Genomic DNA, 13,037 nt, shown 5'->3' on the forward strand with positions numbered 1-13,037 from the left:
TTGCTCGCCTGAGGTTAGAGGTCCACCGATTATGATTTTTCAACGCCGATACAGTTTTAATGCTTGAAGCATTGCGAAGAGCTGCTGGCAAAAACACGGAAGTGCTGTTTGAATGAATGCTTACGAGCCTGCTGCTGCTCAGTCAGACTGCTCTATCAAATATACTTATAACCTAATAACACACAGAAATACGAGCCTTAGGTCATTAATATGGTAAAATCCGGAAACTATAATTTCGAAAATAAGACTTATTCTTTCAGTGAAATACGGAACCGTTCCGTATTTTATCTAACTGATGGCATCCCTAAGTCTAAATATTGCTGTTACATTGTACAACCTTCAATGTTATGTCATAATTATGTACAGTTCTGGCAAATTAATTACGGCCTTTGTTAGGAATAAATGGACGCAAGTTCGCAATGAGCCAGGCGGCCAAACTGCTGCATATACCCTGACTGCTTGCACAGAACGCAAGAGAAGTGACAATTTCCCTAATTATAAGAAATTCATGTTAGCAGGCAATATTAACTAAATATGCAGGTTTAAAAATATATACTTGTGTATTGATTTTAAAGAAAGGCATTGTTTATGGATCCCTCTGCCCCCACCAGCTGTGATCTGGACACCATATGTGAAATGATTGCCCCCCATCTATCTTCAGAGCTCGTGCTGCTAGATGACCTAAACTGGAACATGCTTAACACCCCAGCCATCCTACAATCTATGCTTGATGCCCTCAATCTCACACAAATGATCAATGAACCTACCAGGAACCACCCCAAAGCCGTAAACACGGGCACCCTCATAGATATCATCCTAACCAACTTGCCCTCTAAATACACCTCTGCTGTTTTCAACCAAGATCTCAGCGATCACTGCCTCATTGCCTGCATCCGTAATTGGTCAGCGGTCAAACGACCTCCACTCATCACTGGGGGGGGCCCTTCTGTGCGCTATTTCTATGCTTCGTGTTCCTAAGTTTCGTTTTTGCGTCTTTTATATTACATTTTGTTGACCAGCTGAAAATACAGTAATTTTGGTTATGGAAAATATTTCAGTGGCTTAGATGTTACAATGATTCTCTACACAATGAATGCTTGTTTTGTCACAAACTGAAATTAGGTGAACTTTTGTTATTGACCAAATACTTATTTTCCATCATAATTTGCAAATAAATTCATTAAAAATCCTACAATGTGATTTTCTGGATTTTTTCCCCCTCATTTTGTCTGTCTGATGAAAATTACAGGCTTCATCTTTTTAAGTGGGAGAACTTGCACAATTGGTGGCTGACTAAATACTTTTTTGCCCCACTGTATGTATATATGTGTATGTGTGTGTGTGTATGTGTGTGTATATATATATATATATATATACACATATATATATATACAAATATATACACATACATACATATATATATGTGTGTGTGTGTGTGTGCGGGTGTATATATATGTATGTATACGTGTATACATGTATAAATGTATGTAAAATTTATATATATATGTGTATGGTTTTTTTTAGATTAGAAAAAATGTAGAGGGGTGAGGAGGGTCTGTTGTACACTGCTTTATGGCAAGCTCCAGATCCCTATCAATGTGTGAAAGACAGGGTGCAAGACAGGAGCCAGTGCGCGTGTGTTTGTTTGTGGCAGCCAGCCACTGGAGCAAACAACTAAAAACAAGTAAGGCCAACAGCAGGCAGGTACACCCACTCAAGATAAAGAACATAATTTTGACCCCCCCCCACAGACACAGAAGGAGGAATCGCATGTGTGAATCTTATGCACTGTACATACAATACTAAATCTACAATCGGCTATAAAAAAAGACTGCTGTTTTTCCCCTGGCTAGAATCACGGGCAGCCATTCTGTGACCACACAATTACCCACAAACAAATCATGTTAATAGAGTAGCACGCCGTATTATCTCCATATTCAACAGCGTTTAAGAAATATGTTACCTTCAACAGTGTTATATTGTGATCAATCCATCAATGTTTTTTGATTATTGGTGTTGTAAAAATGTTAGATAACGGGTTAGCAATTAGCATGTTTGACATTTCAGTGGAAATACTACTGTTCCATACACTCTGCTGCTCACGGCTCCCCTACTTCTCTCTGTGTTTACTAGAGTGAACAGCCCATCAACTTTGTCAGTATTGTACTGAGAAGCAAAATGGAAGACCCTTTTAGTCATCTTGCCCAATATCAATAATGAGTCACATAATAAGTTGCATGGACTCACTGTGTGCAGACATTGAATATCCCTTTAAGCATGGTGAAGTTATTCATTATGCTTTGGATGGTGTATTAATACACCCAGTCACTACAAAGATACAGGTGTTCTTCCTAACTCCGACGCCAGAGAGGAAGGCAACCGCTCAGGGATTTCACCATGAGGCCAATGGTGCCTTTTTAAAAGTTAGAGTTGAATGGCTGTGATAGAACACTGAAGATAGATCAACATTGTACTTACTCTACAATACTAACCTATTTGACAGTGTGAAAAGGATGCCTGTACAGAATAAAAATATTCCGAAACATGCATCCTGTTTGCAACAAGGCACTAATGTAATACTGCAAAAAAACTGGCAAAGCAATTAACCCTTTGTCCTGAATACAAAGTGTTATGTTTGGGGCAAATACAATACATTACTGAATACCAGTCGCCATATTTTCAAGCATATAGTGGTGGCTGCATCATAGTGTGGGTATGCTTGTAATCGTTAAAGGACTTGAGTTGGGGCGGCAGGGTAGCCTAGTGGTTAGAGCATTGGACTAGTAACCGAAAGGTTGCAAGTTCAAATCCCCGAGCTGACAAGGTACAAAATCTGTCGTTCTGCCCCTGAACAGGCAGTTAACCCACTGTTCCTAGGCCGTCATTGAAAATAAGAATTTGTTCTTAACTGACTTGCCTAGTAAAATAAAGGTAAAAAAAAAAAAAAAAACACAAGCAAAATCCTATTGGAAAACCTGGTACAGTCTGCTTTCCACCAGACACTGGGAGATTAATTCACATTTCAGCAGGGCAATAACCTAAAACACAAGGCCAAATATACACTAGAGTTGCTTACCAAGAAGACGGTGAATGTTCCTGAGTGACCTAGATAAAGTTTTGGCTTAAATCTACTTGAAAGTCTATGGCAAGAACTGAAAATGTTTTGTCTAGCAATAATCAACAACCACAGAGGGAAAAATGACTTACTACGACTGATGTGGATGTCTCCCCTAGCTTTTTAATGATGAATGCATTAATTGTAAGTCGCTCTGGATAAGAGCGTCTGCTAAATGACTGAAATGTAAACGTTAATACACTCTGAAGTGTGGTATTCTGGATGTTGCCAAATGTTTGTTCACTGCTCTCTCACTTCTCTATCAGGGACATGTATACTGGAGTGAACAGGCCACCCACTCAATCTGTAGTGCTGACAAGCACAATGGCAGCCTCTACAGAGTCATCCTGCCCAATATCGCTTTCCCTGGTGCGCTTTCCCTGGTGAACTCGTTCACCCAGTTCTTCAACCAAAAGGTTTGTCTTTCAGCCCATGGAGTGAACTGTGTGATGTTTTCAAGGCACAAACGCTTAGTCAACCCCAGTTTGTCATGTTATTTGACTGATGGTATATCACTTATGTTTCCAGGCTCTGCTGTATGTGGAAATACCAGTAGAGTTTCTCCATATGAGTGTGTGCCATACCTTTTCTCTGTAACAGGCTCTCCCAGCTTCACCTGCGTTTCTCCAACAGGTGATGGTGAGTATGCAGAAGTGGAATGAAGGGTGGTTATTAGCTAAAGGTCCAGTGCAGCAGTTTTTACCCCAATAAAATCATTTTTGGGTAACAATTAAGTTCATTTGTTCTTAACTGACTTGCCTAGTAAAATAAAGGAAGAAAAAATAAATACAAATAAAAATAAAATAAAAAATAGGTGAGTTTTTAACAATTAATCCAGCATTTGTCACACAATGCCACATATGTCTCTTATGGTGTATGTATATATCTCACCTGTGGAACTGTACAAAATATCATATCAATCAGATGTAAGGAAAGATTCAAATGATATGTGATAGGTACACATTGGCCACTAATTTGTAGTTTATCAGTCTATATAAGTAGTTAATACAGCATTTTACAGTGCCTTTGGAAATTATTCAGACTCCTGACTTTTTCCACATTTTGTTACATTACAGCCTTATTCTATAATTGATTAAATCGTTTTTTTCTCAATTATTATATTTTTTTTACAAATGTAGTTCAAATAAACTGATATCCCATTCACATAGATATTCAGACCCTTCACTCAGTACTTGGCACACCTGTATTTGGGGAGTTTCTCCCATTCTTCTCTGCAGATCCTCTCAAGCTTAGGGTCGTTGTTCTATTGGAAGGTGAACCTTCGCCCCAGTCTGAGGTCCTGAGCGCTCTGAAGCAGGTTTAAATCAAGGATCTCTCTGTACTTTGCTCTGTTCATCTTTGCTTCGATCCTGACTAGTCTCTCAGTCCCTGCCGCTGAAAAACATCCCCACAGCATGATCCCCACCACCATGCTTCACTGTCGTGACGCTTGGCATTCAGGCCAAAGACTTCAATCTTGGTTTCATCAGACCAGAGAATCTTGTTTCTCATGGTCTGAGAGTCTTTCGGTTCCTTTTTGGCAAACTCCAAGCGTCTGTCATGTGCCTTTTACTGAGGAGTGGCTTCTGTCTGGCTACTACTATAAAGGCCTGATTGGTGGAGTGCTGCTGAGATGGTAGTCCTTCTGGAAGTTTCACCCAAGGCTGTAATTGCTGCCAAAGGTGCTTCAACAAAGTACTGAGTAAAGTGTCTGAATACTTATATAAATGTGATATTTAAATGTTTTGTTCTTAATAATTAGCAAAAATTTCTGAACTAGTTTTTCTTTGTCATTATGGGGTATTGTGTGTAGATTGAGGGGGAGGGGACTATTTAATCAATTTTAGAATAAGGCTTTAATATAACAAAATGTGGAAAAAGTAAAGGTCTGAATACTTTCCGACTGCACTGTACGAATTTGAACTTTTTGACAACCAAGGTAACATTTTCTGAAGGCTACAGCATTGACCCGTTGAACTGACACTTGGAAAGTGCCGTGAGTGACATGATACAGCGCACTGGCTGGCTCGTGTGTGTGGTGTGGCAATGCACTACCATTTTGAGTGCAGCACGTTGGCAGTACTTGCTGTGACTTGTTGTGCAATGCAGCGCATTCATGGGCCAAAAATGAATTTACAATACAAATCATTGCGTGGCCAGATAGAAATGTCACGGGCCGAATTCGACCAATGGCCCTTGTTTGACACGTGCCTTAGGTCCACATTGAGACAGCATACTTAGTCTGTTTCTTGTAATAAAGAAATGTACACACCAAACAAAAATATAAACGCAATATGTAAAGTGTTGGTCACATGTTTCATAAGCTGAAATAAAATATCCCAGAAAATATCCCAGAAATGTTTCAGAAATGTTTATGCATGTTTCATATGCATAAAAAGCTTATTTGTCTACACAAATTTATTTACATCCCTGTTAGTGAGAATTTCTCCTTTGCCAAGATAATCCATCCACCTGCCAGGTGTGGCATATGAAGAAGCTTATTAAATAGCATGATCATTACTCAGTACACCTTGTGCTGGGGGCAATGAAAGGCCACTCTAAAATATGCAGTTTTGTCACACAATGCCACAGATGTCTCAAATTTTGAGTGAGTATGCATTTGGCATGCTGACTGCAGAAATGTCCACCAGAGCTTTTGCCAGAGAATTTTATGTTCATTTCTCTAGCATAAGCCGCCTCAAGTCATTTCAGAGAATTTGGCAGTACGTCCAACCGCAGACCGCGTGTATAGTATCGCCTGGACGAGCGGTTTGCTGATGTCAAAGTTGTGAGCACAGTGCCACATGATGGCGGTGGGGTTATGGTATCGGCAGGCATCAGCTACAGACAACAATTTTATTTTATCAATGGCAATTGGAATGCACAGGGATACGGTGACCAGATCCTGAGGCCCATTGTTGTGCCATTCATCTGCCGCCATTCAATATAATAATGCACAGCCCCATGTCGCAAGGATCTGTACACATTTCCCGGAAGCTGAACATTTTCCAGTTCTTCTATGGCCTGCGTACTCACCAGACATGTCACCCATTGAGCATGTTTGGAATGCTCTGGATTGACATGTACGACAGCGTATTCCAGTTCCTGCACATATCCAGCAACTTCACACAGCCATTAAAGAGTGGGACAACATTCCACCGGCCACAACAGCCTGATCAACACTATGCGAAGGAGATGTGGTGCTGCATGAAGTAAATGGTGGTCACACCAGATACTGAATGGTTTTCTTATCCACGGCCCAAATGTTTGTTTTTTTTTGGGGGTCCATAGATCAGGGCCTAATTTATTTATTTCAATCGACTGATTTCCTTATGAACTCATTAAAGTCTTTGAAATTCTTGCGTTATATTTTTGTTCAGTATAAATGTCTATATTAAGGATTGGCCAGTAAATCATGATTTTGAATATGAACACAATTAAGGCCTAATATATCGATCGCTTGGGACTGACTATGTTCTATCTGCATTTTGGTCAGAATTTCATTATCGACAGCCTTGTTCTGTTAAATTTTCTCTACCAATATAGTACTCAAAATACCCCTGTTAATGTTCAAAAGAATACAAGATAAATATCTGACAATATTCAAACCAACAAAGGTTTCTGAACTTTAAAGCCAATTATCTCAGAATCATCTTTTTGCAGATAGTACCTTAAAATCCAAAGCTCTCGATGGCTAATAAGACATATGTATTAACATATTTAAACACACATTTAAACTATACATTAGTGGTAGTACTTTATTATTGTTTAATATAAAATCTTACCTCAAACTAACCGCTCTATATTCTGCCCAGTGGTGGTGGTGGAGGGATGCGTTCAAGCCCTCCAGGACACTCGCCTTCCAAGATTTCTCCCTGAAAGAGTCCCAGGATCCACTCATACATGGCCCCTGAGACTTGTCCTGTCAAGGTAAGCCCTGCCATTGAACAGGATGAGTCAGTGGGCTTATTCACGACAGTATCAAGGGGGGACATTTTCCTCAGTGAAGCATCTAATATGGTTAATTTTTACTTTTAATTGATGTCGCACGTGAAGGAATTTTAATGCAATTTATTACTTGACATTATGCGCAATGTCTCAGTTTTAATGACATTCCATCAAGTTGAGTTTTAACTTCTATTTAAGGGATTCTTGTTAAAACCGATATAGATCTCAATGGGAATGAAGAATAAATTAAATAATTTGATATTAATTTAAGGAAACCCAATTTTAAAGGATGAATTAAATGAATGTAATCTAATTGACTCCAAGGCCCCTGGTGTCTCGTAACCGTGCCTCACCTGACAGACTGCCCTCTGTTATTAAAGGGCTTAAGTGAAGAATGTGATCTATATGCTTAGTATACAGCCATCTCCTCCCTCAGGACACTCTGCTAAAGCTGGACTTGGACTGCAACTGAGTGTCCCAAGCCACTTGCGTAAGAGAGACCGGTGTCCAGCAGTGCTCCCGCTTGACTGTGGCTTTCCACTTCAGTTTCAATGAAGGCTAGAAAATGACTTGTACAATTGACTTGAACAATATTTTCTGTGAATTATTTTTTTCCAAGCTATTGATTTTCCTGACTTGACTGTAACTCAGTTGACTACTCTGTCCAAAGAAAGTTTTGTAATTCATATTTGGACTAATATGTAGATACATTGTGTGTGTATCTATCACTCCACATTTGATGGTGTATGCAAAACAATGTACCAGCCTTACAACTGAACCAGCCATACACAGAGACATGGGTTGTACATTCTGCTCCTAGTCACATGCATCTCTGTTCTTATCTGGTGTTTGGGGATCAACTGAAGTTGAGGTGTGTTTTAATATAAAATGACAACAAGAGGGTAGAATGTGGCTCTGACATTGAAGTAGAGTATTCACGTAACACTGTAATCGAGTCATTTTTTGTACTGGTCTGCGTTGTTTAGATCAGTTGCTATGCCTTCTTTGAAAAACAATTGTTTGCCTTTTGATTATTGTAAATGATTTGTTGTCCTGTGTTTAATCTTAGGCATTCTTCTTTGTTTTTTCTTTAGATTCTTAACTACTGAGTGAGCTGTATTTATGTTTTGAATGGAGGTTCTATTTATTTTTGGAAGGACTGCCGTTATTGAAACCTGACCGTTTTTGTGGTTACTTGTGAATAGTCTTTCAGTTCATCTTTACTTGTTGACAGTTGAGTTTATTTAATTGAAATTAAATAAAATAGCTTTCTCCATATTTCATGAGGTGATTTCATTAACTAATATGCTATCTTTCATAGTTGGCAAATAATATATCTTATCACCTTAATTGATAAAAGGCTTGATCCTGCAATTGCAATAATGACGATACATTTTGAATGTACAATTGCTTTGTACAGTGAGTAATGTGGTTGCCTTTAAACCAGACATGACAAGAATTATGAGCAGAGAGGAGAGCTGCGCCTTAATTCCCTTACTTCCTTATTAGTTCAGATCAAGGAAATGAACAAGGTAATAAAGCAGCTTTGGATTACTATTGTGATAGATGTCGTCGGAAACAAGATACAGAAGCATTGTAAAGCTATCACTTAGAGTAATACTTTTTATTATCACAGGGCAGTTGAACATCAACCTGTCAAACATTACCATAGTTAAGCCCATTTGTGCATGGCTGTCTTCTAAATGTATAGCCTTAGGTGACTGTTGGACTTTTGACCTCAAGTCTTCTGAGGCGAAAGGGTATCCAGGTTAAGTAGTTTTCTGAGGATGCACAATCAGGTCCAGTAGAGTGGATTACGGTGGCGGGGATTACTGAATGATTGAATGAATTATTGACCTCATTGTTCTTAATTGATTTACCTTTATAAATAAAGGTGAAATAATAAACAAGTAACAAATTGGCACCAATGACTGCTATGCTATCTATGGCTGCATTCTGCCCCTCATCTTGCCACAAACAGAAACTGTCAACTACAATGTTCCCAGTAAGAATTAAATTAGAGCAGATTATTATACGATTTCCATCATTCAAATCTGAATAAAGAAAATGTATCGGCCATTGTTTGAGGAAGATTGGTTAACTGGTTCAGGATGTGAAACGTAATCGGTGAGAGATATTAATACAGTGAGTGTAAGAGAAATGACTTATGGCCCCGTTCAGACACAACCCTTAGCCCCTACACTAGGCTCTGGGATCTGACTGGCCCTGTTCAGATACAACTCCTAGTTCCTACACTAAGAACTTGTGTAGATCTGAAAGGAATGGATATGTTTCAGCAAGAAGGCACATTCCTCCTTAGCCTAATCAGAGGGCAAAGTGGATCTGGCATCTACCATGTTCTGTACATGTGTATTATGACCTGTAATGAGTTTCTAATGACAATTTCTGTGGAAACAGACAAACTTATCTTCTCACTACCAAATTGCTTAACCCTATCCACTTTTGGATCAACATGAAGTGTCTAGGAAGTAGAGACGACATGGGTTGGTTCTGGATGGAAACCACGTTTCTTTAGAAAGAGCAGTTGACAAAGTGTTAGTGACAGCCTTGTGCAAGTGTTGAAGCCAGCGTCCTCTTCCAAGTTCAAAATCTCCACATGAACGTGTGCACTAATCTCCCCCTGTCCCTCCTATTTATAACTGCTTTAAGAAAGAGGAAGGGCAGCAATGAGATTAGATCAGAGCCTCATGGATCTTCTGCTCAAATGACTTTTACTCTTCTTCCCCACATAACGGTCCTCATCAGGAGAAGAAAAGGAGGCTTTGTTCTTCCCCTTGTTGCCCTTTGGACTTACAGGACCACAACTGAGAAGTACTGCACGAAGTAATGCCACTGAATGGGATAACTGGGCCTAGATGATTTTTATAAGACGCTTCAGGTGGCTCGGCAAGGTGCACTGAGTCGATGGAGCTTTTTTTCCGGCAGTGTTTCCTCCCTTGTTCTTCTGTTAACGTCTGATGAAGACTGCACCCTGGTTGATACGACTCGCACTTCTGAGTGTTGAAACTGCGTAAATTCCCTTTGTGTTTTCTAATATTCTTGTGCGCTATTGTTATCCCATTTGGGACTGGTTGGTTTCTATGCACAATTAACAGCCAGCACTCACAGAAAACCTAACAAAAGTGTCTTGAAAGTGCATCATGGATGCTAATAGTGCTCAGCTAAAGACTAAGCTGAAAGAGCGACGCTCTACCATCAATGTGCTGGGAGCCAGTTTCTCACAGTCCATTGAGGAAGAAAAGGCCTTCTATTTCTCCCAGGGCAGTTCTGTTAAGCCATGGAACTCTTTGGAACACCTGGACAGCCCTGCTCCTGAGGGCCAGATCCCAAGACACCAAAAAGAGACGTTGAGACCACAACAGAACATTAACATCAACGTAGGGGGAAAAGTCTTTCACATTCCCAAGAAGATGGCCGTCAGATTCCCTCGCACACGGATAGGCTCCTTGGCCCTGTGCACAGACCGTGTCAAACAGCTCACTCTGTGCGATGACTACTCGGTGCTCAGCAACGAGTTCTTCTTTGATCGCGACCCAACTTTCTTTTACTACATCTTTCATTTCTACAGCAGTGGCGTTCTGTGGGTGATGCAGGAACTGTGCCCTATCAACTTCGAGGAGGAGATGCAGTACTGGGGCCTGAGCTGGAATGACACCCAGCGCTGTTGCCGTATCCTGTTTGAGGAGAAGGTGGATGAACTCCGGGACAATCTGAAGGTGGAAAAGGAACTCTTAGCGGAGATCGAGATAAAGCATGATGAGGAAGGCTACAAGACCATGTTCCTGGGTGGAATTCGCAAAGACCTCTGGGACCTGATGGAAAACCCTTACTCCTCGCTGTCGGCCAAATCCTTTGCAGTTTTCTCTAGCCTCCTGGTGCTCATCTCCATCGTGGCTATGACCCTCAACACTGTGAAGGAACTGAGGACCCACACCCTCTCTGGCAAGACCTACCTAGAATGGGTAGAGATTTTCTCTATTCTCTTCTTCACAATCGAGTACTTCATGCGCCTTGTTACGACTTGTGACATAAAGCACTTCGTCAAAAGCTCCCTGAACTTGGTGGACCTGGTGGCCGTCATGCCCTACTTTATCCAACTGATATTTGAAGCGTTTGCCAACGTGGAGGACCTCAGTGCCCAGGAAGATCTCAAAACCCTGGCTCGTGTCAGCAAGGTCAGCAAAGTGCTCAAAGTTGTCAAGCTGATGCGCATCTTTCGCATCCTGAAGCTGGCGCGTCACTCCACCGGCATGAGGGCGTTTGGGTTCACCCTGCGCCAGTGCTACCAGCAGGTGTGTTGCCTTTTCCTCTTCATCGCCATGGGCATTTTCATGTTCTCTGCCCTCCTGCATTCGGTAGAACGGGATGTCGAAGGCTCTCCATTCAGGAGTATTCCTGATACCTGGTGGTGGGCGACTGTGAGTACCCAAACTTGTACTCAGACTTGAATGTAAATTATACTAAGTATGTAGCTTTTGGTTGACTTACTTGACTTTGTCCTTGATGCTACATCTAACCTTAAAATATGTTGTTTGAAAAGTACAACATAAATACCGTTTTTCATATTGTTGAGAAATAACCAACACTCCCTCTGTAGTTACATACTCAGCATAGGGGTGTTATTTCCTCCCCTAATCATCTCTTCCCCCTATATAAAACCCATGAGAACTCATTTCAAACCAGCATTTCTCTTGTGTGACAACAGAGAAGCATATCATGTTTGTGTGCGGCCCAATGTACTGTATATCAAGTTTAGATTAAGATTAAATACTTAAAGGATTAGTACTCTCTTATGTAATCCTAGTACATGTGAAATACAAACTGAATTGCAATTATACTGTTCTTGTCACGGCATTTTGGACTTGTGGGGAAAGTTGAAGGGCAGTATTTTGTTGCAGATCCTCATGGATCATTTGACATGTATTACACAATAGTGCAACTTCCCAATTTTTACATTCACTTCCTTAGTCTCTATTGTATTGAATCTGACATTCCATACCATTTCCACCTCCTATATGCTAACAGTAATTTTTCAGGGACAAGTTTAATTTGACCATTACCTCTAAGGGACAAAACAAAAGGTTAAAACAAGATATCAAATAACACAACCAAGGTAAATGACAATAATGTTAATACTTCAATCTTGAGACTTCCTTCCAAACTATCTTCACTACATACTACTGTTATAACCATAGTGTCATTATTAACATAAAACATGTTGACAACGACAGAGGAAGGCAAGCTCTGAGAGTGTGTCCCTCTAACCCCGCATTACAGGTGAGCATCTCCCAAGTGGGTTATGGGGACGTGGTGCCCGTATCCCTTCCTGGCCGCGTGGTGGCATTCTCCTGCATCTTCTTCGGCATCATTCTCAATGGCATGCCCATCTCTCTCCTCTTCAACAAGTTCTCAGACTACTATGCCAAGCTCAAGTACCAAGAGTCCACCTCAACCGGTGTGAAACGCCGCTTGATGCTCAAGGCCCGTCTCCGTCGCAAACTGGACGTGTGCTTCAATCCCTCTATGGGCGACCTGGAGGAAGGCAGGAGCCACTGAGCTCTAGACAGGATGTACTTTTTTGACATTGCAGGGGGTATTTCAAGACTTCTCTACCAAATCACCAGTGGGGAGGTGGGGTATGGTCTGGACTAATAGGAGTGAAATGGAGCTAATGATAAGGACAGGTGACACACAAAGCAGACTCATAGAGAGGATGTACAAGGGAGGATGTGGGTGTCACCTTATGTCGGGAACTGATAGTGCGATCTTGAGAAAATTCCTGATACTGTAGAGCAGTTCCTGTAAAGTCAATGATATGTGGTGTATTGTGCATAGTGTGTTTGTTTAGCAGACCAGAGTGTTGTAAGTTACAGTACATTGTAAATGCAGTATACCATGTTGCAATCTTTGCTCTATTTACTTGCACAAATTAAAGCTGATTCTTGACATAGTC

The 13,037-nt window shown here is 40.7% G+C and overlaps 1 protein-coding gene across 1 annotated transcript; it reads left to right on the top strand.

The window, feature by feature from the left end:
• Window positions 1–9,738: 9,738 nt before the first annotated feature.
• Window positions 9,739–13,037, top strand: LOC115108872 (potassium voltage-gated channel subfamily V member 2-like). The gene is made up of 2 exons (XM_029633434.2): window positions 9,739–11,502; window positions 12,362–13,037. The coding sequence occupies exons 1-2, from the start codon at window positions 10,225–10,227 to the stop codon at window positions 12,638–12,640; spliced, it is 1,557 nt and encodes a 518-aa protein (XP_029489294.1). The 5' UTR covers window positions 9,739–10,224; the 3' UTR covers window positions 12,641–13,037.

The sequence above is a fragment of the Oncorhynchus nerka genome, linkage group LG25 (genome assembly GCF_034236695.1).
Source record: "Oncorhynchus nerka isolate Pitt River linkage group LG25, Oner_Uvic_2.0, whole genome shotgun sequence".
Classification (NCBI taxonomy): domain Eukaryota; kingdom Metazoa; phylum Chordata; class Actinopteri; order Salmoniformes; family Salmonidae; genus Oncorhynchus; species Oncorhynchus nerka.

Bases quoted from the DNA above. Each gene is read 5' to 3' on its own strand.
- LOC115108872 (XM_029633434.2), top strand. From the start codon at position 10,225: ATGGATGCTAATAGTGCTCAGCTAAAGACTAAGCTGAAAGAGCGACGC. The intron at 11,503-12,361 runs GTGAGTACCCAA...CCCGCATTACAG, and splicing joins ATACCTGGTGGTGGGCGACT to GTGAGCATCTCCCAAGTGGG.